Raw genomic sequence first — 22379 nt, 5'->3', positions numbered from 1 at the left:
CCTGCCCTACCCTCCCCTGCCCCTTTTATACCCTCCCCTGCCCCTTTTCTTCCCTTTCCTCCCCCTCCCTCCCCTCTCCTCCCCTCCCCTCCCTTCTCTCTCTGTCTCTCTGTCTCTTTCTGCCTCTCTTTCTCTCTGTATCTCTGTCTTTCTTTCTTTCTTTCTTCCTTTCTTTCCTTATTTCTCTGTTTTTTTCTCTTCTTTTTTTTTTAGAAGTCTTGTTGGTAGGCCTGGCTCTAGCATGGGGTCCTAGTGGCTCTTAAACTACAGGAAACCCGCCCATGTTTGTCTCCTGCATATAGGGATTGCAGGTGTGTACAACCATGGCTGCTGTAAACACTCTGTGCAGTTGCCAGAGAGCTTCATGTTTTCTGCCTTGTGGGTGTCTCTTTGTTTCCATCTGGAGACCTTGTGTGGCTTCATTTTCTGATTAAATGCTTCTTATAGCTTGGAATCCATCATTTATAAAGGAAGACTTTCTTGAGGGGAGATGGGGAATCATTTCAAGTGCTGAGGTACTCACAACACTCCCTCCATTCTGCTGCTACAGCCAGTCCTCATGGGCATAGCCCCCTCTTTGTACTCTTTCAAGGCTGTGACCAAAACACTCAAGAGGAAACCTTAATGAGGAGGCACTTATCCTGACTTATTTTACTCCATAGTTCTTGGTTCATTGATATTGGAACTGGCTTCACAGAAGAGGCAGGCAGAAACAGAGGAAGGGACTGGAAACTGAGTTATAACCTTCAAAATCCCTTCTCTAGTTACCTGCATCCTCCACTGGGCTTCAAGTCCTAAAACCTTCAGAATCCCTCACAATAATGCTGGCAGCTTGGCACTGAGGATTTAGCACACAAGGCTGCCTGTGCAGGACACTCACATCCTGACCTTCCTCCTCCTCTCTTCCCTTCAGGCTTCCCTCTGGGCTCCACCGTGCAGTCTCAGACCAAGGGCATCTGGATGTGGTGCATGCCACACCCCACCAAGCCAGAGCACACCCTGGTCCTCCTGGACACCGAGGGCCTGGGGGATGTGGAAAAGGTAGGAGGAGGCTCAGGCTGGGCCTTCTGTGCCCTTGTTATCTAACTATAATCTATGTGTGAATTCTGACTGAACTGCAACCAGTGAGATAAAGAGTGCCCTATTTAGTCTTCAGTCTCAGATAAAGTGACCTGTATCTTAATAGGCAAAACATGCTTTTATGTCTTGCTATTTGGTTGAATGATTTGATTCTGTTTAGTAGAAATTTATTCAAAAGTTAAAATTGCTGGGTTTAAGGCGTAGTAGTTAGATTTTAGTGAACAGAATAAAGGCCCTTCCTTCAAAAAAAGTTCCTAGATTCTCCAAGAATCCCATGTGGGTTTACTCTGATATAGTCCAGGAACTGGAACGAATCAGTAGGGTGAGAGGCAAGAACTATCAGGGGCCAGCCTCTGATCTGTCAGTCTCCAGAGGGAAAGCTGTGGCTGGAACTTGTGACTTAGTCTGTGATTGGTGAAGGATGGTGGATCTCCATCCCTATTGTTGCCTCTCTATTCCTGGAAGTCTTTTCTGGAAGCCTTTGTCATTCAAAGTGCTGCCTTGTGAGTATTTCTAGAGGAAAAAGGCCTTCTGTTTTAAAAAGTGACCCAGGCAGCACAGTGTCACTTCTACTAGGAGCAGTGATGTGTAAGGACAATTTGCTGAGAAGGTGGTTGGCATCTGCTTATCTCAGTGGGTGAAGAATGGCTTCTGACCTGTCTTCTGAGATGCCAAGGGTACATTTTGGGGATGGGGTTAAGGAATTATATTTTTATTTTTGAAAGATATATTTTTGTTAGTTTTCTTATGTGTAGTGTGTGTTTCTGCATGTGAGTACAGGCATCCTTGGGGGTCAGAGGTCACAGCTAGAGTTACAGAAAGTTAGAAGCTGCCTGACATGGATGTTGGGAACCACACTCCAGTCCTTTGGAAGAACAGCAAGTATTCTTACCATTCAGACATCTGAACAACCCTCAGATTTACATTTAAAAAAAATGGTAAAACTTATCAATAGTCCATAGGGAGGGCATGCTGGGAATTCCTATTTATTTATTTATTTATTTATTTGGTTATTTTATTTATTTACATTTCAAATGTTATTCCCCTTCCCAGTTTTCCCTCCACAAATGCCCTATCTCCTTGCCCTCCCCCTGCTTCTATGAGGGTGCTCTCCCATCCACTCCCACCTCAGTGCCCTGGCATTCCTCCAGGCTGAGTCATCATTGAGCCTTCACAAGACCAAGGGCCCATGCGGCTGGAGCCACAGGGCCTTCCATGTGTACCCTTTGGTTTGTGGTTTAATCCTTGAGAGCTGCAAAAGAACCACAACCACCACCACCACCATGAACAACAACAACAACAAAACCTACATGATAAAGGGCTTGTGTTGTGTTCCAGAGGTATAGCCTGTATAAAATAATCCAAGCTTTCCCCCCTCCCCCGGCTACTTTATTCCCATAAATGACAAGTCTGACACTAATTATTTATTAAAAAATGCTTGGTTCACAAGTCAAAGCTTGTTCTCCAACTTGCTCTTAATTACTTATCCCTATTATTCTAACCTGCATTCACCTACATGGCTGGTCTTACTTCACCTACATGGCTGGTCTTACCTCTGCTTGTCTCTGTCCCTCTTCTCAGCATCCCAGGAGGAATCTCCCCTTATTCTAACTTGAGGTCAGCTAAGTGGCTGGTTAATGTACATCTCCTCCTCAGATTTTCAGGGGAATCCCTTGACTATTCCCCAGAATTCTCCCTCCCACTTCCAGAAGCCCCACCTCCTATTTTCTGCCTCAGCTCATTGGCTGTAGGCTTTTTTTTTTTTTATTGACAGGTGATGCTTACTAAGAGATTCTACAAGAGCCCATCAAGGGAGTTATCAGGAACATGATGCAGTTGGTCACATCTCCTCTACAACTGTGAACCCCCATAGGCATAGCTTAGTTGACCCTGTAGGTCTTCTTGTGGTATTCTTGACCCCTCCAACTCCCTCAGTCATATTCCCTGACTCTTCAACAAAACTCACTAAGCTCTGCTTCATGTTTTGATATGGGTCTCTACATCTGTTTTCATTGGCTGCTGGGTGAAGCCTCTCAGATGACAATTAGCCTAGGTTCCAGTCTGCAAGCATAGTAGAATATAGTGCCAAGAGTTGACTGTCTCCCTTAGGGTGGGTCTAAGTTGGGCCAGTCATTGGTTGGCTATTCCCTCAATCTCTGCTCCATCTTTATCCCTGCACATCTTGTAGGCAAGACATAGTTTGGGTTGGCATCCCCTCCTACCACTAGAAGTGCTGCCCACCTACATGAGGTAGCCATTTCAGGCTCTATATCCCTCCCTGCTAGGAGTCTCAGCTAGGGTCACCCCGTATCCTCCTAGGAATCTCCCCTATCTTATCTCCAGCTTGTCCAAGAGATGCTGCTCCCTAAGTTTTACCTTCACTTTCTCCCAGCCCTCTATCCCCCACACCCGATCCCCTACACCTGAACTCCTGCCCACCTGATCCCCCACACCTGTTTCCCCACACCTGATTCCCACACCTGATTCCCTAACCCTGTTCTTCCCATCCCCATCCCCTTTCCCACACAGTTCCCTCTCTCCATCTGACAGAAACAGCTCTGATTTCTAATTTATGTCTCCTTCTGAGTGAGAGTCAAGCATCCTTCCATGGGCCCTCCTTATTACTTAGCTTCTTTGGGTCTGTGGATTATAGCATGGGTATCCTGTACTTTATGGCTAGTATCTACTTATAAGTGAGTACATACCATGGGTGTATTTCTGGATCTGGGTTACCTCACTCAGGATGACATTTTTTGTCAAGTCCTAGGTAAAATATTAATATCCAGATGGAATGTTAAGGCCTAGGTAAAAAGGTTTAGGTCTAGGTAACGTTAACCTGGCTAGCTTACCATTATAAGGACACATTTTTATTTTTCTACTGTTTCTAGGAAACTTTTGAATGCCAAGTTGATTACATATTCTGTTGCATTCTGTGCCCTTGGAAACCAATCATGATAGAAGTCAGTAGAACTGCTTTGTATAGTTACCTACAGTAAACTTGGACCTGAACCAAGCACCCAGCAGCATTTCCTGCACTAGTGTATAAGCTTCTATGATACAAGCCTCCCCTGGGATAGATACCAACCTAGGAGAGATGTCTGCACCAATATCAGATACTATTTATTTCAATAAGACTTCCATTTTGAGTAATGGCTTAGAAAATTTTAGTTCCCAAAATCTCCCTGAGAATTGACAACCTACTTGGCAGAAAGAGGCATATACTTGGGTAACTGACTGTGGAGCATGGGAGTGTAGGAGAAGAGGGGGGAGGGAAAGAGTCCATGTCCAGCCAGAGTTCCTCTTATGCTCTGGACAGGCAGACATGGGAGGATTGCTGGACACTTTACACTCAGCCCTGGGTGGGCATCTAAGCCACTGATCCTACATGGCAGGGGGTGGACAAGGGGCAGCCCCCAATACCAGGGGCCCTGGGGCAACACCCTTGTCCCCGGAGTTATGGGAGAGATGGCAGAGGGAGAGAGGTTCCCACGCAGGTAAGAGTCCTTAGTCTGGTCCATGGCTCAAGCACAGGAAGGCCTACTGACTAGAGATTAGAAACAGCTCAGTAGGAGACAGCCTATCCCATCGTCCAAGCACAGCAGACCTTGATGAACAGAGACAGTCTATGGTTTTAGAGCTTTATTGTAGAAAGTCGGGTGGGGGGGGGAGAGAATGTAAAAGAGAGAGGTAGACTGGCCATGGCCAAGAGGAGAGAGGGAGAAAGGGAGAGAGAGAAGAAAGGTTAGAGACTAAGAGGTTAGAGAGAGAGGTGAAAAACTTAGGAAGTAAGAGAGAGAGAGAAAGAGAGAGTAAGGAAAGTAAAAGCTTAAGAGAGTAAGAGGGAGAGCAGAGTAAGAGAGTGAAAGGAGAGCATGAGGTGGAGCCAAACAGCCCCTCTTATAGTGGGCTGATATCTTACTGTTGTTAGGTAACTGGGAGGAGCTAGCTTGAAGGTCAGAAGCTTGGGACATTGTCTACATGACTACTAGCCACATGCTTCTCTGTGGGGACTGTGGGGGTGGTAACTTCAACAGGATCCAGGGTTCCAGGAGACATGAGGAAATGGCTTCCATCCCATGTAGGTGAATTATCACTACTGGGTTTCTCCTGGGTTCACAACCTCAGCTCGACTGGAGACCAGACTGTCTTTGCATAGCCCACTGCCCCACAACTGATATACTGGGAGACAAGTTAAGACACGAATGTGAGGCAAGACAAGTCAAATCCTGGTAGACAAGTTAGGAAATGAATATTAGAGAGGGCAAGTCCATTGCCACAGCTGAATACCCCATCCAATGAAAGCAGGATACGTGTACGATAAAGACTTGTGCCTAAGGAAATCACACTGTTCCTAAATCCTGATTGGTGAACTAACCTGTCACAGGTGTAACTAGATCATGAGCTTATAAAGCCCTTTAGGACGTTAACTCTGGGTTCAGTTCCTGGATCTGGACCAAGGCCCTGGTTGAACAGTCCCAGGGTATATGCCCAGGAAGGATATAGCTTAGTCTCGAGGTAGAACTATTCCTAGTTTTCTGAGCAACCAACATACTGATTTCTGAAATGGTTGTGCATTTTTCTTTTCCCACCAGCAATGGAGGAGTGTTCACCTTGCTACTTGTCCTAACCAGCATGTACTGTTGCCGCAGACCCTCTGGGTCCCGTGCCTGCGTAGGAAAGAGTTCTCTCGAGCAGATGGGCAAAGAGTCAGATGGGACAGACAGAAACACACACAAGAGAGGTGTCGAATCTGAATGTAATCTCTTGGTAAAACATGAGACTATTATATTACAGCGAATATCATAAATTGTAAAACATAACAGATACGGTACATTGAAGTTTCCCAGGTGCAAGAGGAGTGACTTTAAAAAGACTATGTTTACTTAGAGATAAACGCTTGCTTTAGCCCTGACCAGGCAAAAGTTTTACACTTTGTTAATTGCTCCAGGAGGTTTAAATCTTGACACGCTTCAAGAGTAATGTAGTGTCACTGACCCCGAAATTCTCTAGGCCTTGTTAAATTTTATCTAGTTTGGAGAATTCCCATTATCAGGATAGTATATCAACTTGCTCTGGTGTGGAATGTAGTTTGTAGTAAATATTTCTATCTCAGTGAGACTTTTAGTCTCTTTTTGCAGATAACTGAGCTAATGGCTAGTGTTTTATTGTTTTATGGTAGAGCTAAATTAGTTACTGAATAGGTTAAGCTCCTTGCTGTTATCTGGNATCTTAGAACACTGGGAAAGGCTTTAGCTATGTTAGAATTCAATCTTAAAAGGCATTTACTATAAGGTAATGCTTAATAGAGTGCACGTGAGTCTATACATTAGACTAACGGTGAGTGGAGGATTAATATTATGATTTTTAAAATTTTGGGGAGAAAAAATGTCAGACTTCAGGAAGAGAGTCCNCTTTGAAACCCATTGCTTCATCGGTCAGTTTTCCAGCTTTCGCTATGTCAAACTGACTCAACCAAAGTACGTGACATACTGTCCCTTGTGTTTTTGATCTTCACTATACTGACAGGTGTAAGATGGAATCTCAGAGTCATTTGATTTGCATTTCTTCATCACTGAGGACACTAGACATTTCTTTAAGTGCTTATTGGCAATTAGAGATTCCTCTGTTGAGAATTCTCTGTTTAGATCTGTACTTCATTTTTAGATTAGGTTATTTAGTTTGCTCATGTTTAATTTCTTGAGTTCTTCATATATTTTGAACATTATCCCTCTGTCAGATGTAGGGCTGGTGAAGGTCTTTTCCCATTCTGTAGGTTGACATTTTGTCCTACTGATGGTGTCCTTTGATTTGCAGAAGCTTTTGAAATTCATGAGGTCACATTTATTGATTGTTGGCCTTAGTGACTGAGCTGTGGGTATTCCATATAGGAAGTTGTTTCCTGAATCAGTTTGTTCAAGGATATTCCCTACTTTCTCTTCTATCAGATTTAGTGTATCCAGTTTTACGTAGAGGTCTTGGACCCATTTGGACTTGAGTTTTGTACACTATTTTCATTCTTCTAAATACACCATTTGTTGAAGATGCTTTCCTTTTTTCCATTGTATGGTTTTGGTTTCCTTGTAAAAAACCAAGTGTCTCTAAGTATGTGGATCTATCTCTGGGTCTTTGATTCTATTCCACTGATCAATCTGTTTTTATGGCAATACCATGTGGTTTTTATTACTATTGCTCTATAATAATAGCAATGGCTTGAAATCAGGAATGGTGATACCTCCACAAGTTCTTTTATTATAGAGAACTGTTTTCTCTATCTTTAGTTTTTTGTTTTTCCAAATGAATTTGAGAATTTCTCTTTAAAGGTCTGGAAAGAATTGTGTTGGAATTTTGATGAGAACTGCATTAAATCTGTACAATGCTTTTCATAAGATGGCCATTTTCACTTTGTTAACCCTATCAATCCATGAGCATGAGAGGTCTTTCTATCTTCTGATACCTTCTACAGTTTCTGTCTTCAAAGGGTTGACATTTGTGCCACACAGGTCTTTCTCTCGCTTGGTTAATGTTACACCAAGATATTTTATACTATGTAAGACTATTTTCAAAGGTGGAGTTTTCCTGTTTCTTTTCTCAGTCTCTCATTTGTATTTAGGAGGGCCACTGATTTATTGTAGTTAACCTTGTCCACATCCACTTCACTGAAAGTGCTTATCAGCTGTCTAGGTGCCTTAGTGGAATTTTTAGAGCTACTCATATACATTATCATATCATCTACAAATAATGGTGTTTTGACATCTCCCTTTTCAATTTGTATCCCCTTGATCTCCTTTAGTTTTCTTGTTGATCTAGGTAGAACTCCAGGCACTATATTGAATAGATATGGAGAGAGTAGACAGCCTTGTCTTGTTCCTTATTTTAGTAGAATTGCTTTAACTTTGTCTCCAATTAATTTGATGTTTGTTATTGGCTTGCTGTAGATTATGTTTAGGTATGGAAATTTTACCCCTGATATCTCCAAGACTTTTATCATAAAGTGATGTTGGATTTGGTTAAAGGCTATTTCTAACAACAAATGATGTGATAGTATCATTTTTTGTTTTTTTTCAGTTTGTTTATATGCTGTATTACATTGATGGTTTTTTGTATGTTGAGACATCCCTGTATCTCTGGGATGAAGCCTACTTGATCATGGTGGATGATAATTTTGATGTGTTCTTGCATTCGGTTTGTTAGTATTTTATTGATTATTTTTGCATCAATGTTATTAAGGGAAATTGGTCTGATTCTTACTTTAGTGAGTGTTTCTGTGGATTTAGGTATCATGGTGACAGTGATCTTATAGAATGAGTTTAGCAATGTTCCACCTGTTTTCATTTTGTGGAAGTTTGAGGAGTGTAGGTATTAGCTCATCTTTGAAAGTTTGGTAGAATTCTGCACTAAAACCATCTGGCCCATTGATGTATCAGTTTCTTCAATTTTATTCTATATCTCCTGTGTGGATCTATCTCTGGGTCATTGATTTTATTCCACTGTTCAAATTGTCTGTTTTTATTGCAATACAGTATGGTTTTTATTATTATTCCTCTGCAGTACAGCTTGAAATCAGGAATGGTGATGCTTCTAGAAGTTTTTTGATTGTACTGAACTCTTTTCATTATCTTGGGATTTTTATTTTTCCATATGAATTTGAGATTTGCTCTTTAAAGGTTTGAAAAGAACTGTGTTAGAATTTTGTTGTGACTGCATTGAATCTGTAGATAGCTTTTGGTTAGATGGCCATTTTCACTTCATTAACCCTACCAATCCATGAGCATTGGAAGTCTTTCTATTCTCTAATACCTTCTTCAATTTCTTTTTTCAAAGACTTGTCATTTTTGTCACACAGGTCTTTTACATGCTTGGTTAGAGTTACACTGTGATATTATGTAAGGCTATTGTGAAAGGTAGTGTTTTCCTGTTTCTTTTCTTAGTCTGTCATTTGTATATAGGAGAGCTACTGATTTGTTGTAGTTAGCCTTGTTCCCATCCACTTCAGTGAAAGTGCTTAACAGCTGTATTTGTTCCCTAGTGGAATTTTTAGAACCACTTATGTATACTATCATTTCATCTACAAATAATGGTGTTTTGACATCATCCTTTTCAATTTGTATTCCCTTGATCTCCTTTAGTTTTCTTATTGCTTTAGGTAGAAATCCAGACATTATATTGAATATATATCCATATTTTAGTAGAGTTGCTATAAGTTTGTCTCCATTTAATTTGATGTTGGCTTTTTGCTTGCTGCATTTTCTGTTTGTCTATGTGCCTCATACCCCTGATATGTCCAAGACTTTTATCATGAAGTGATGTTGGATTTTGTCAAAGGCTATTTTCAGAATCTAATGATGTGATATGTTTTTTTCTTCCAGTTTGTTTATATGTTGTGTCACATTAATAGACTTTTGTATGTTGAGACATTCCTGCATGTCTGGGATGAAGCCTACTTGATCATGGTGGATGATAATTTTGATGTGTTCTTGGATTAGGTTTTCAAGTATTTTATTGATTATTTTTGTATCAATGGTCTGAAATTCTTACTTTTACGAGTCTTTGTATTTTATGTATCTGGGTGAAACTGACCTCATAGAATGATTTTGACAATGTTTTTTCTGTTTTCATTTTGTGGAATAGTTTGAGGAGTGTTGGTATTAGCTCATCTTTGAAAGTTATAGAATTCTGCACTAAAACTATCTGGCCCGTTGATGTATTCATTTCTTTTATTGTATCTTCTATTCCTGAGATTCCTTCTTCCATCTCTTGTACTCTGTGGGTGATGCTTGCATCTTTTGCTCCTGATCTCTTCCCTATGTTTTCCATCTCCCAGATTCCCTCAGTTTGTGTTTCCTTTATTGTTTCTATGTACATTTCCAGGTCTTGAACAGTTTTATGCATTTCCTGTTTGATTGTATTTCCCTGTATTTCTTTAAGGGATTTATTCATTTCCTCTTTAAAGGCCTCTAAAATCTTGATAAGATTGGGTTTACAGTCATCTTCTTCTGCTTTGGCTATGTTAGGATATCCAAGGTTTGCTGTGGTAAGATAGCTGGGCCCTGGTTGTGCTATATTGCCCAGGATCTTTCTGGTTGTGTCTTCATGCTATAGCCATCTGGTTGGTACTGGGGTTAGCTGGATGTTCCTGTTGCTGACAGGACTCCTCAGGGAGGCATGCAGAGCCTTTGGCCTGACAGTGGAGCTCAGGAAACAGCATGCAGCTCAACTATGCTGGCTGTGTCCCAGTTGGACACCAGAGGCTCACCTTTTATTTGTTCCTTGGCCACATGTGTCTCATTGTTTCAGAACTCTTCTATGTTTACTTCTATCACTAATTTTAAATTGGGACATTTATTTTTATGTATTTTCTTGATATTCAGTTTTTTATTGGATTTTTTTCTATTTACAATTCAAATGCTATCCCCTTTCCTGGTCTCCGCCCCCCAGCCCCCCTGAAACTCCCTCCCACCCTCCCCCTCCTCCTGCTTCTATGAGGGTGCTCCCCACTCTCCTACCCACTCCTGCCTACCCACGCTTGAATTCTCCTACTCTGGAGCATGGAGCCTTCACAGGACCATGGAGCTCTTCTCCCACTGATGCAATCCTCTGCTACATTTGTGGCTAGAGCCATGGGTGACTCCACGTGTACTTTTTAGTTGGTGGTTTAGTCCCAGGGAGCTCTGGAGGTTCTGGTTGGTTGATGTTTTCCTTCTTCCTATGGGGTTGCTACCCCCTTCAGCTCCTTCAGTCCTTTCTCTAACTCCTCCATTGGGGAACCTGTGCACAATCCCATGGTTAGCTGAGATCATCCAACTCTGTATTTGTTAGGCTCTGGCAGTGCCTCTCAGGAGACAGCTGTATCAGGCTTAGAAGGAGTAACAAAATATGAGAACAGATAGGGAGAAAAAGTATGGAACAGAGACTGAAAGAAATGCCATAAAGAGACTGCTCCTCCTGTGGATCCATCCCACATACAGTCACCAAATGCAGACAGTATTGTGGATGCCAAGAAGTGCGTGCCGTCAGTTTTGTGTTTGTTTTTTGTTTTGTTTTGTTTTTTCAAGTTCTGTATATGTTCTGGATAGTAACCATCTATGAGAAATATAAATGTTAAATAACTTTTCCTATTCACAAAGAACTATTTATTTATTCTTGTTTTTAACATCTGTGTGATCTGTGACCTGTTAAGAAAGTCTTCCTGTGCAAATGATTTTAAGTTTATTCTCCCCTCCCCTTGCCTATGAAATTCAGTGTACCTGATCAAACATTGAGATGCTTGCTCCAGTTGATATATTTGTTCTGTGCAAGGTAATATAGGTTCTACTAAGTTTCTCAGGTTGACTTCACATTCTTTCTTTAACCAGGTAAAGGGCTTTTGCTCCTCCTGCTTTGGCCCCCAGAGTACCTGGAGTAACAAGGCCACAGGATCAGCCCAAGTCACTTCTGAATAGTGCTCTGCTCAGCCTTTTTCCTTCACATATATTCCAGGGTGATCCTAAGAACGACTTGTGGATCTTTGCCCTCAGCGTGCTTCTGAGCAGCACCTTCCTCTACAACAGCATGAACACCATCAACCACCAGGCCCTGGAGCAGCTTCAGTATCCTTCTGGGATCTGAGCCACCATGTTTCATTGAGTGCTCTGGAATGAATATGGAGTCACTGCCCTGTCCTGTCACTATGTGGCTTTTGATGGGGCAGAGCAGAGTGTTTAGAATGATTTATTTTAATAAGAGAACCATGAGAGCGTGTGCATGAAGTCCCTTTTCCTTAGCCAAGTGCCAGTTATGTCACAGAGCTCACTGAGCTGATCAGAGCAAGGTCTTCCCCAAATCCTGATGGAATAAAGAATTCCACAGAGTTTGTGAGTTTCTTTCCAGACTTTGTCTGGACTGTTCGGGATTTCATGCTGGAGCTGAAGTTAAATGGGGAAGACATCACAAGTGATGACTACCTGGAGAATGCCCTGAAGCTGATCCCAGGTACAGGAGGGCTGGGGTAGGAAGGCTGGGGGGGGGTGTCATTTGCTGAGTGACTCCCATCCTTGGTGGAGTCTTCCCAATGGGATGGAGTTCTACAGAAATGATGCTAGGTCATTGGTTGATATTGTTTGGATGTGGTGTTTAATTTTATTTGGAAAGAGTAGAGCCTAAAGCACAGCAAAGTTATTCAAGGTGACATTCTTTTCAGTTTATACGTTAGCATCTAGAGTCAATGCATGCTCAAGTCCAGATGTTTGTACTGTCTGTTTTTGTGTTGTCCTTCCTTTAAGAAACCTTTGGCTGCCTAATTCTTCTTCATGAATTTATTGTATGTAGCCCATCTTAAAATACATTTCACAGAGAGATACATTGTTCTCCTTATAGATGAACACAGGTTTTTAATGCTGCCTTGATTTTCTTGTCTGCAAAAGCAGCTGCAACACATGTGTCTTCTCACATTATGCCTTCTCCATAGTCAGTATAGTTTTTCCCGAGTCTATTTGACTGTCATAGCTACCCATTTTTATTCATGCCACAGAGTCAGGATCAGTTATATTCATGGTCTGTCAACCATTGGCATGGGCTTTGTCAGCCCAAGTGTGAAGAAGATGGAGCCTTGTGAGTCACACCAATTCTGGAATGCTCACTGCTCTCATTTTCTGTCTGCTTTCTCTAAACATTGCACATGTAGTTGGTAGAGGGCTGCCCATGAAATCAGTGCAATTATTCATCTCAGAGAATTTCTGGAGTAGGCACAGTCTTACAATTTAGATATTTAAATATTGTTTAATTTTAAACAGGATGTTACTGTGTTGCCCTAGCTGGTTGGTTACTACTATGTAGACCAGATGGGCTGGCCCGGAGCTCACAGCATATCTCGTGCCTCTTTCTCCTATATATCAAGATTAAAGATGTGTGCCACAACCTACTAGCCCTTCCTTCCTTCCTTCCTTCCTTCCTTCCTTCCTTCCTTCCTTCCTTCCTTCCTTTCTTTTTGGAAGACAGGATCTCATAGTGTAGACTTTGGTAGCTTGGAATACCCTGTGCAGACCATAGTAGCCTCAAACTCATGGATATCCTCATAATTGTTGANGAAAAAGGTTAACAGCNCTGTATACAATTTTCTTCCTTGTTGAACTTGAGCTTTGTAACTAAATACTATAGAACACATGCAGGTACTAAGGCAGTGGTTACTCAGTAGAACAGATGATACATCTATCACCTCACATTGCTAACTTTCCATGAACAACTAAAATTGTTTCAGGAAAAATCCCAAATATATGGTCCAGGAGGTGACTCCATAGTTAAAGCACAGTCACCCAGGTGTGAGGACTGGAGGTAAGATTTCCAGAATTATTTTAATGCTGGTTGGATATGATAGTCTACCTTCAATCCAGGCCGAGGACACAGGAAAACTCTGGAGCATGGTGGGTAGCCAGACTGGCTGTATTAGAGAGTTCCATTTCACCTGAGAGACCCTTTGCCAGTAAGGTGGAGAATGACTCTTTCCATATGCACCCACAGACAAGCAGACATGCATACATACACAAGACACACATACACAACACATACATTCACATTTTCATGACTTTCTGTCTTAGTGTTACATATAGTTCTTTGAGTGTATATTTTACTTTTACAAAAATGAGTTCTGTGTAGCCTCAAAGTAGTTCTCCTTCTGTAACTATGGAGTCAATCTTAGATTTGCCAGTGTTCCTATTTTTAATACATGGTTATCTTTTAGTTTTGGCTCTTTTTTTTTTCTTGTCCTATAACTCTCTTTCTGGAAGGAGTGATTAGGCCAGAAATCAATTTTAGCCTCTTGTTGTTCAGTCAGCAGGACACCACAGCTACAGTATGCTTGATGCCATGTTCAGGTCTGTGGATTTCAGCCATAGGCTTCTCCACTGAAGTCAAATAACTCCTGAGATATTTGATCAGACTTCTATCAAGTTCAAACTTGTTTTATATGCAAAGAAGTGTTGCATATTATATTGTAAAGAGTCTGTAAGTGCAGAATATTTCAAGTAGATCAGGGCCTCCTTCATCTGTCCTCTGTGCTTAGGTGACTCCTGTAATTTTGTGTTTCCTCCAACACTAGGTGACAAACCCAGAATGCAAGCATCCAATTCATGCAGGGAATGTATCAGACTTTTCTTTCCTAACCGGAAGTGTTTTGTCTTTGATCGGCCAACGCATGACAAAGAACTTTTACAAAAACTTGATTGTATCACAGAAGAGCAACTGGATCCTAAGTTCCAGGAAGTAACAAAGGCTTTTGTTTCTTACATCTTCACTTATGCCAAGATCAAGACCCTCAAAGAGGGAATTAAGGTCACTGGGAATAGTGAGTTTTTTTGTGTTTTGTTTTGTCTTCAAATCACACTTCCTTAGTGAGTAGTATATGTTGAACTTATTAGCATATAAGTTTTTAATTTTATATACTATGGTAGTATGCATGTATCCCAATTCTGAAATGTATAGATTTTATAACTGTAGATTAGAAACCCTTCTTTAAAAGGATGGACCATCTAGAGCCTGCCATATCCAGGGTTCCATCACATAATCAGCTTCCAAACGCTGACACCATTGCATATACTAGCAAGATTTTGCTGAAAGGACCCAGATATAACTGTCTCTTGTGAGACTATGCCGGGGCCTAGCAAACACAGAAGTGGATGTTCACAGTCAGCTATTGGATGGATCACAGGGCCCCCAAGCGAGGAGCTAGAGAAAATACCCAAGGAGCTAAAGGGATCTGCAACCCTATAGGTAGAACAACATTATAAACTAACCAGTACCCCGGAGCTCTTGACTCTAGCTGCATATGTATCAAAAGATGGCCTAGTCGGCCATCACTGGAAAGAGAGGCCCATTGGACTTGCAAACTTTATATGCCCCAGTACAGGGGAATGCCAGGGCCAAAAAGTGGGAGTGGGTGGGTAGGGGACTGGGTCGGAGGGTATGGGGGACTTTTGGGATAGAATTGGAAATGTAAATGAGGAAAATACCTAATAAAAAGTATATAAAAAAAAGAAACCCTTCTTTAAGAATGCAGACAACATCATTAGTATTTACAGTTGTAACATACCTGCATAAAATTCTTAACTGATAATAAAATCACCAGTGAAAAGGTACTTAATATATTATAGAATTAGTGTTTAAACCACTAAAGCTGATCCCTTCTACTTTTACAGGGGATATCTTGTATGTTATATGTTAGAATGACTATGTGAAATATAATTTGGATATTTAAATAGTTCCAATATAAACACTAGTATTTAAGCAAACTTATATTTTTATAATAACCACAGAAATAATGTGACATACCTTTCATATTTAGTTCATGCATATGTTTTCATTCAAAGTATTAAATACAAAATTACATTTTCATAGACAGTTGAATTTATTAGGTGAGGATGGATATTAATTTTTTTTAACATCCTGAACTAGAAAACCAAAGAAATAAAGTGAGAATAGGACAAAGAAACTGATAGCTTGCTGAAGGAGGTTTTGTGTGTTTGTGTGTGTGTGTGTGTGTGTGTGTGTGTGTGCATGTGTGTATATGTGTGTGCACATGAGTTGTTGTGAAAATTTTCAAAATATAGTTTTAACACCTTGGATCCCATTCACTATTATTTATCCCTTAAAATTCCTGATTCACAAAGGACTGGGTACTCTGGTGACAACCTATGTGAATGCCATCAACAGTGGAGCAGTGCCTTGTCTGGATGATGCTGTGACAACTCTGGCCCAGCGTGAGAACTCAGTAGCTGTGCAGAAAGCAGTCAACCACTATAGTGAGCAGATGGACCAGGAACTGAGGCTTCCCACAGACACTCTCCAGGAGCTACTAGGTGTGCATGCAGCCTGTGAGAAGGAAGCCATTGCTGTCTTCATGGAGCATTCATTCAAGGATGAAAATCAGCAATTCCTGAAGAAGCTGGTGGTAATCTCTTGATTGCATTAACTGTCATGGTGCTACCCTTTCAAGACTGTAGTGTTGATGAGCCTTCATTGGCCATATATGCATTAATTATTTAAAGATATGTGTTTCAGAGTATCATGAAGAATACAGTTATGAATGATTGCATGTCCCCTTCCCAAATTTCCGGTATTTTTATTCTAGTAATGTCGAACAGATGGAATAATGAGTATATAGTGTCCTAATTCCTTTACCCAGTTAATGTTTGTGGATTGTGATCCTAGCCAGGACATCTATAGTGCATCCTTGAAGCTGCCATAATCTTCTCTTCCTAAGACACTGTTTCTCACTGGAGTCTCTCTACAGCTTACCGTTCTTCTGTGGTACCTTGTTATATCATTGTGTCCTTGAAGATAGAATTTCAGGATGTGACACCCACAAGGAACCAGAGATTGTAGGATGGTCTTTTCAGAAGGTCTTGAGGACCAGGAACCGAAAGAACATTTAGTGTAGGCTTCCACATCTTTTTGAGCATCTGAGTTCAGGTTTTAGCACTTCACATTCCCGTGAGTTCTTATTACACTGGAATGCTTTCTCATCGGAAGTAAGTTGGCTCTCCTATGATGATTCTTGGAACTTTTTCCCTTCTATTCCTTAAATTTCGTCAGATCTCTGTACACTTCCCTTATAGGAATTAATAGGAGAGAAGAAAGAGCTTTTCCTGTCGAAGAATGAAGAGGCATCAAATAAATATTGTCAAGAAGAACTGGATCGACTTTCAAAGGATTTTATGGAAAATATTTCAACATTTTTTGTTCCTTGGGGACACAAGCTTTACATGGACAAGAGGGAGAAGATTGAACATGACTACTGGCAGGTTCCCAGGAAAGGGGTGAAGGTGAGGAGTGGGGAACATAGGAAAGGGGTGAAGTGAGGAGCAGGGAGCATAGGAAAGGGGTGAGTGGGAGGAGCAGGGAGTATAGGAAAGGGGTGAAGGTGAGGAGCAGGGAGCATAGGAAAGGGGTGAATGGGAGGAGCAGGGAGCATAGGAAAGGGGTGAAGTGAGGAGCAGGGNGAGGAGCAGGGAGCATAGGAAAGGGGTGAATGGGAGGAGCAGGGAGCATAGGAAAGGGGTGAAGTGAGGAGCAGGGAGCATAGGAAAGGGGTGAAGGTGAGGAGCAGGGAACATTCCCAGGCTGTGAATGGGGTGAAGTTGAGCAGGAAACATCGAAACTTGATGAAGATGAGGGGCAGCGAGCATGGGAGTTTAGTGCAGAGGGAAGGGCATGTCATAAAGCCAGAACACACAACACTGCTTAAGAGGAGTCAGAGTACATGAAGACTGACTGGTACCTTTAGCTTTATGTTAGTGTTGGTGACCAAAGTCAGGGCTTTGCAAGGCAAGGCAAGTGCTTTACCTTGACCATGCTTGGTGCAAAGTGGCTCCTATTTAGTATGAATTCTTAGAAATATTCTCCCAAAGCATTCTGAGTGATAACTGTATAAGTCTGTCAGGATGATCTACCTATGCAGTAGTGAGTGTAATAATATAGCAAAAATATTACTCTGTTATTGCCAGTGATACCATTGTAAGTACTTTCTTTAGACCTTTCTTTAGTTATTTAAATGCACTGAGCAATGTTCCCACTACTGTGCACAGTCACACATCTCTACCACAAGGCCTGGGCAGCTAAAGTGACTTACCTATGAATGAACACAAACAGCAAGATCAGAAGGAAGTAGCTAATATGCACCCATGCAGTATTTTACAGTGGAATACAATATCCAAAGGCTTCATAAGTTGCAGCGTGCACAGCTGCACATGACATGGACAGGCTGCATCTTATTGGATGCAGGCATCTCTAGCAGAGGTTACTGGACTAAGCCACAGAGCAGGAAGTATCCAGGGCATCTGAAGAGCTTTTGCCATCTGCAGGCTTCACTGTGGCATTTAACAATGAGGCACAGTGAGGACTCTGGTGAGTCTCATGGGTCCTCACTCTCTCAGGATTTATCAGGGTTCTTTGCTCCCTCTTGGTCCTACAGGCAAGTGAAGTCTTCCAGAGCTTTCTGCAGTCACAGGCCATCATCGAGAGTTCCATCTTGCAGGCAGATACAGCCCTCACTGCTGGGGAGAAGGCCATTGCAGGTACAGGAACATGTCTCTTGGCTCTCAGGAGAGGTCAGATTCCTACCATGGCTTTCTGATGGAAGCCATAGTAAATCCATGCCAGATCAGTCGCTTTCTATCTTTCTGTGTATGCCCAATCTGTATGCCACAGGCAGTCTTGGCTGTGTTTCAGTCACATNGGCAGGGTTTCTCCATCACTGTCAGAAACATGCTCTGCAGGTGAGGACCAAGGGGCAGTCTGGTTTCCTATGCTCCCTTTGAGATTTGAATTGTTCTCTGGGTTCTGGAATGTTGACATTTTACTTGACCCATCACTTTCTTCTCTCCCGGAATCTTCCTGGGGCAGAGGAACGTGCCCAGAAGGTGGCAGCAGAGAAGGAGCAAGAGCTGCTAAGACAGAAGCAGAAGGAGCAGCAGGAGTATATGGAGGCTCAAGAGAAAAGTCACAAGGAAAACATAGAGCAACTGAGGAAAAAGCTGATGCAGGAGAGAGAGCAGGACATCAAAGACCATGATATGATGCTGAAGAAGCAACTGAAGGTGGGGCTCTTCATCCTCCTGGTGGTTCTTATTCCCCAGGCAATGGGAGAAAGTTGTCAGCCAGGTCACATGAAGAACACAATCATAATATATTATCGCTAAGGAGTACCACCCCCCCGATTGTTATATAGTCTTTGAATTTTGCTCTTTATGTAGACTCTGGGGACATCAGGATTTCTTTTGCTCATTCAGGGTTTTAATGACTACAGTGGTTTGGCTTATAGACTTGGAATATTTAAAATAATTTTATGAGGGTTCACTAAATAAACTTCCCAAGCAGGCAGTGTATTAATTTCAGCAACTGGTCTGGGTTGTCCAGGTCATCAGGCACCTGCCTGTCCCCAACAACCATACCCATCCAACCCCAACCTCCTCAGGATGATCTATGTTGACATTAAGCTGAAGAAATGTCCAGTCTCATAGGCACAGTGAACCAGCAGCTTCTGCAGGTTCTGTAGCTTTCCCCGGGGTAGAGAGCATGCTGGAAGAAGCACTTGACATTGGAGCGATTTCCATTGTCCATCTGCAAGTGAGATGGTAATCAGCTTGTTCAGTATCCAGTGAGTTATCCCCCATCTGTAAGATATAGTTATCACACGGTGTAAGTCGGTTGAGTGCTGTGCAATCAGGCCAGTGACATTTTTTGGGCATGAGCATAAGCACATCTTCACAGCTCTGCTAGCATCGCAGCTGGAACAAACATGGTGGATCAAGATTAGTAAAGTTTCAACCCTACTTCCTCATAATGTGTAGGTCTATCTTTCGTGCATCTTCTTCATGGTAAGGGAAAATTTTTAGGAATGCACTAAAGATCGCTTGCTAAAGTTTTGAAACTTTAAGTCATACAATGTTGCGACTTGGCACTATTTACTTCTTTGTTATGTTCACTGTTTTAGGATCAAAAGGCTTTCCTTGAGGAAGGATTTAAGAAGAAAGCTGAAGAAATGAACAAAGAAATACAGCAACTGAGAGATGTCATCAAGGATAAGAAAGGAAACACTGATCGAATTGAGGACGCTCTCTTAAATGGATTTTCTACAGTTTTTTTTCATTACCTTTTCCGTTATCTAAAGCATTTATGATTGAGTCCTTCACAATTGTGGAAATGATAGACTGTGAAATACACTTTGTTTCATACATGCCTGCAAAGACAATGTTAGCCTTTAGAGGACACATTTTTGAAATGAGTCCTATGGAAGCTACGCAATTAGTAATTACATGTAATTACTGTTGGCCAATTTGACTGCATATAGAATCAGCAAGGAGACAAGGTTTATGGTACTCCTATGAGGACCATGTAGCCCAGGTTAGCTTATGGGGGACTCTCTCAGGTTAATATTGTAGGAAACCCATCCTACGGGTGGGCAGCACTGTTCCTGTGTACTGAAGAAACAGAGAAAGATGAAAACAAATGGCCCTACCACTTGTGGCTTCCTGACTGTGGATGCAATACAACAAGCCAGCCTCGACTTCTCTCAGAATGTATTCTCCAGCCTTGACAGAGTGTATCATCATGATTCATAGACCACAACAAACCCTTTCTTAAGTTGGTTTTGTGAGGGTATTTCATCTCAGCAAGAGGAAATTCATTGATATCATAATTGTGATAATCCCGGAAACTAATTAAACATCACTTGTTTGATTGGCAGTGAATTTCAATATGACTTGGTCTTGGAGTACTATATAGACAAGAAACAAATGCCAGTCAAGCTATCTGTAAAATGATCTGAATTGAGCTAAAATATATCTTAAAAGTAAAGTCAAAACACCATACAACTGTGTGATTATTATTAGAAATGCTACTATCCCATGCAAACATACAAGAACACAAATGAAATGCCCTCTGGAAGATTAGTAAAAAACCTAGTCTACTGGCTTCATCTAGAGAGATTAAGTTGGAGTCAAAAGTTGAAGTGATGTGTGCATTCCATGATGTTCTCAGTCTTACACATTTCATGAAGAGTGCTGGGAAAGTGACAGTGATATTGACAATAAGTTAAAACTCACCACTGCATGATGAAACATCTGCTTCTAGAAATGGCATAAGCCACTAGAATTCACCCAAGAACAAGACTTGAGTACCAGGAAGCATAATATTTGCAGCTTAATGATGTTTTCCTTTAAGGCTTTCCATTTTTAAAAGTAATTTAAATAATGCATTTTTTTGTAAAGCCACATATCAAAATGTTATTTCAACAGGCAATCAAAATAATTTATGCATGCTTTTTATATCATATATATTTATTTGCAAAGTAACAGGGAAACTGTATTAAGAGCCATATGATAATATAGAGTATAAGAGAATACATGGGGCACATGGGAGGTGGACAGCTCAGAGATGGCTCCGGGTGAAGAATGCACAATGTTCATCCAGGGTATCTCGGTTCCTGGGGCAGGTAACAACTACCTGTAAATCTAACTCCAAGGGACCTGACTTCCTTTTCTCAAACCCAAGAGCCACTGGTACTTCTATCACATATCCCCAGCCCACACATATACATACTTACAAGTAAGATTTAAAGGAATATACTGTTAATATTGATAATGGTCCATATGAGTAAAGACACAAGGACCCTTATTAGTGCATTAATGAATATGATGTATTTAAGGTGTACCCACCCCAGCTCCTCTAAGACATCCTCAAATTCCCCTCCCATCTTCATGTTTTCTCTTACCCCACCTCTTCCTCTTTCTTCTTAATGTGAATAAATTAATGCTGGCCTAATGTCCCTGGGCATTAGACACCATCTACCAGAACATGGACAATTGATCATGACCCACATCCCCATAGAAAACCTACTCTCTGACTCCCAGTCACCAGATACCAACTGCTAGTAGCTCCTAAGCTAGGGGTGGGGACTCATGAGCTCACTGCCTCTCCACACTGGATGTTGACTGGCTTCATAGTATGTATCTTGTTCCAACAAATGTCACTATTGTTGTAGCCCCATCATATCCAGAAAATATTATTTTAGAACAATATGGTCTTATTTTTAAAATGCTTAAATTAATTATTTCAAAATTAAAATGTAGACATTCTTAAGATTATTGGAATCTTGGAGAAGCCTACTTCCTCTCTATTAATGCCTGTGAAATGTCAAGTTCAAAAGAATGAACTGTGTAAAGGAGAGAGAGATCTTGGTGCTGTTTTATTGGGAGCCATTTTGTTTGCTTCAGTGAAAGCCGACCTGCCAGGCACAATCAAGTCAGGTTAGGCTCTGCTGGCAGATTTCCTGGCCTACTGACTCATGGAACTATAAGAGGAAATACACTTGAGGCTCAAGGCAAGGGGATGAAAGTTCAATTCATCTTGGTGGTTGGAACAGGAAATCCTCTGGATAAGAAAAGATATCCTGTGTGTACATCAGCTATTATTTCTGCCACCTTGTGACATTGTTTCCCACGGTACTGAGAGATATAATAAAGCTAAGAAAAATAAACTTGAGGTTGATGTGGTATTCACCTGCAACCTTCCCAATTCTAATTCTTTTCTCTGAGTCTTCTTTCTGTCTTTTCTTATAATCATCCTCACTCCCCCTTCCAAGGCTGCTTGACTTGTGCCTTTGGGACAGCCACACTCTAATTTAGGTAGTCACTTTGCTGAGGTGGCCAGAATTATATCTTTTCAGAAGTAGATTTTTTGATACGGAATGAGAGTTGCAGGATTATTCAGAAAAGGAAAAAATAAATGTTTTGACCAAGTATAATGTCAGATGTTGTCCTGACAATTTAATG

The 22379-nt window shown here is 41.4% G+C and overlaps 1 protein-coding gene across 1 annotated transcript in view; it reads left to right on the top strand.

Annotated features, from left to right (window-relative positions):
- LOC110294315 (guanylate-binding protein 6-like) overlaps positions 1 to 22128 on the top strand; it is a 165957-nt gene extending 143829 nt beyond the window's left edge. Inside the window, exons 2-10 of the mRNA XM_021163146.2 lie at positions 914 to 1041; positions 11557 to 11666; positions 11852 to 12048; positions 14150 to 14395; positions 15717 to 15997; positions 16665 to 16871; positions 18020 to 18122; positions 18451 to 18644; positions 19541 to 22128. Coding sequence (XP_021018805.2) covers positions 914 to 1041; positions 11557 to 11666; positions 11852 to 12048; positions 14150 to 14395; positions 15717 to 15997; positions 16665 to 16871; positions 18020 to 18122; positions 18451 to 18644; positions 19541 to 19726 — 1652 coding nt within the window. The 3' untranslated portion in view covers positions 19727 to 22128. The remainder of the gene's footprint in view (positions 1 to 913; positions 1042 to 11556; positions 11667 to 11851; positions 12049 to 14149; positions 14396 to 15716; positions 15998 to 16664; positions 16872 to 18019; positions 18123 to 18450; positions 18645 to 19540) is intronic.
- Positions 22129 to 22379: the final 251 nt, after the last annotated feature.

Source organism: Mus caroli, chromosome 5 (assembly GCF_900094665.2).
Source record: "Mus caroli chromosome 5, CAROLI_EIJ_v1.1, whole genome shotgun sequence".
Lineage (NCBI taxonomy): Eukaryota > Metazoa > Chordata > Mammalia > Rodentia > Muridae > Mus > Mus caroli.
Note: the sequence above shows the minus strand (reverse complement) of the source record. Positions and strands in the feature narration are given on the sequence as shown.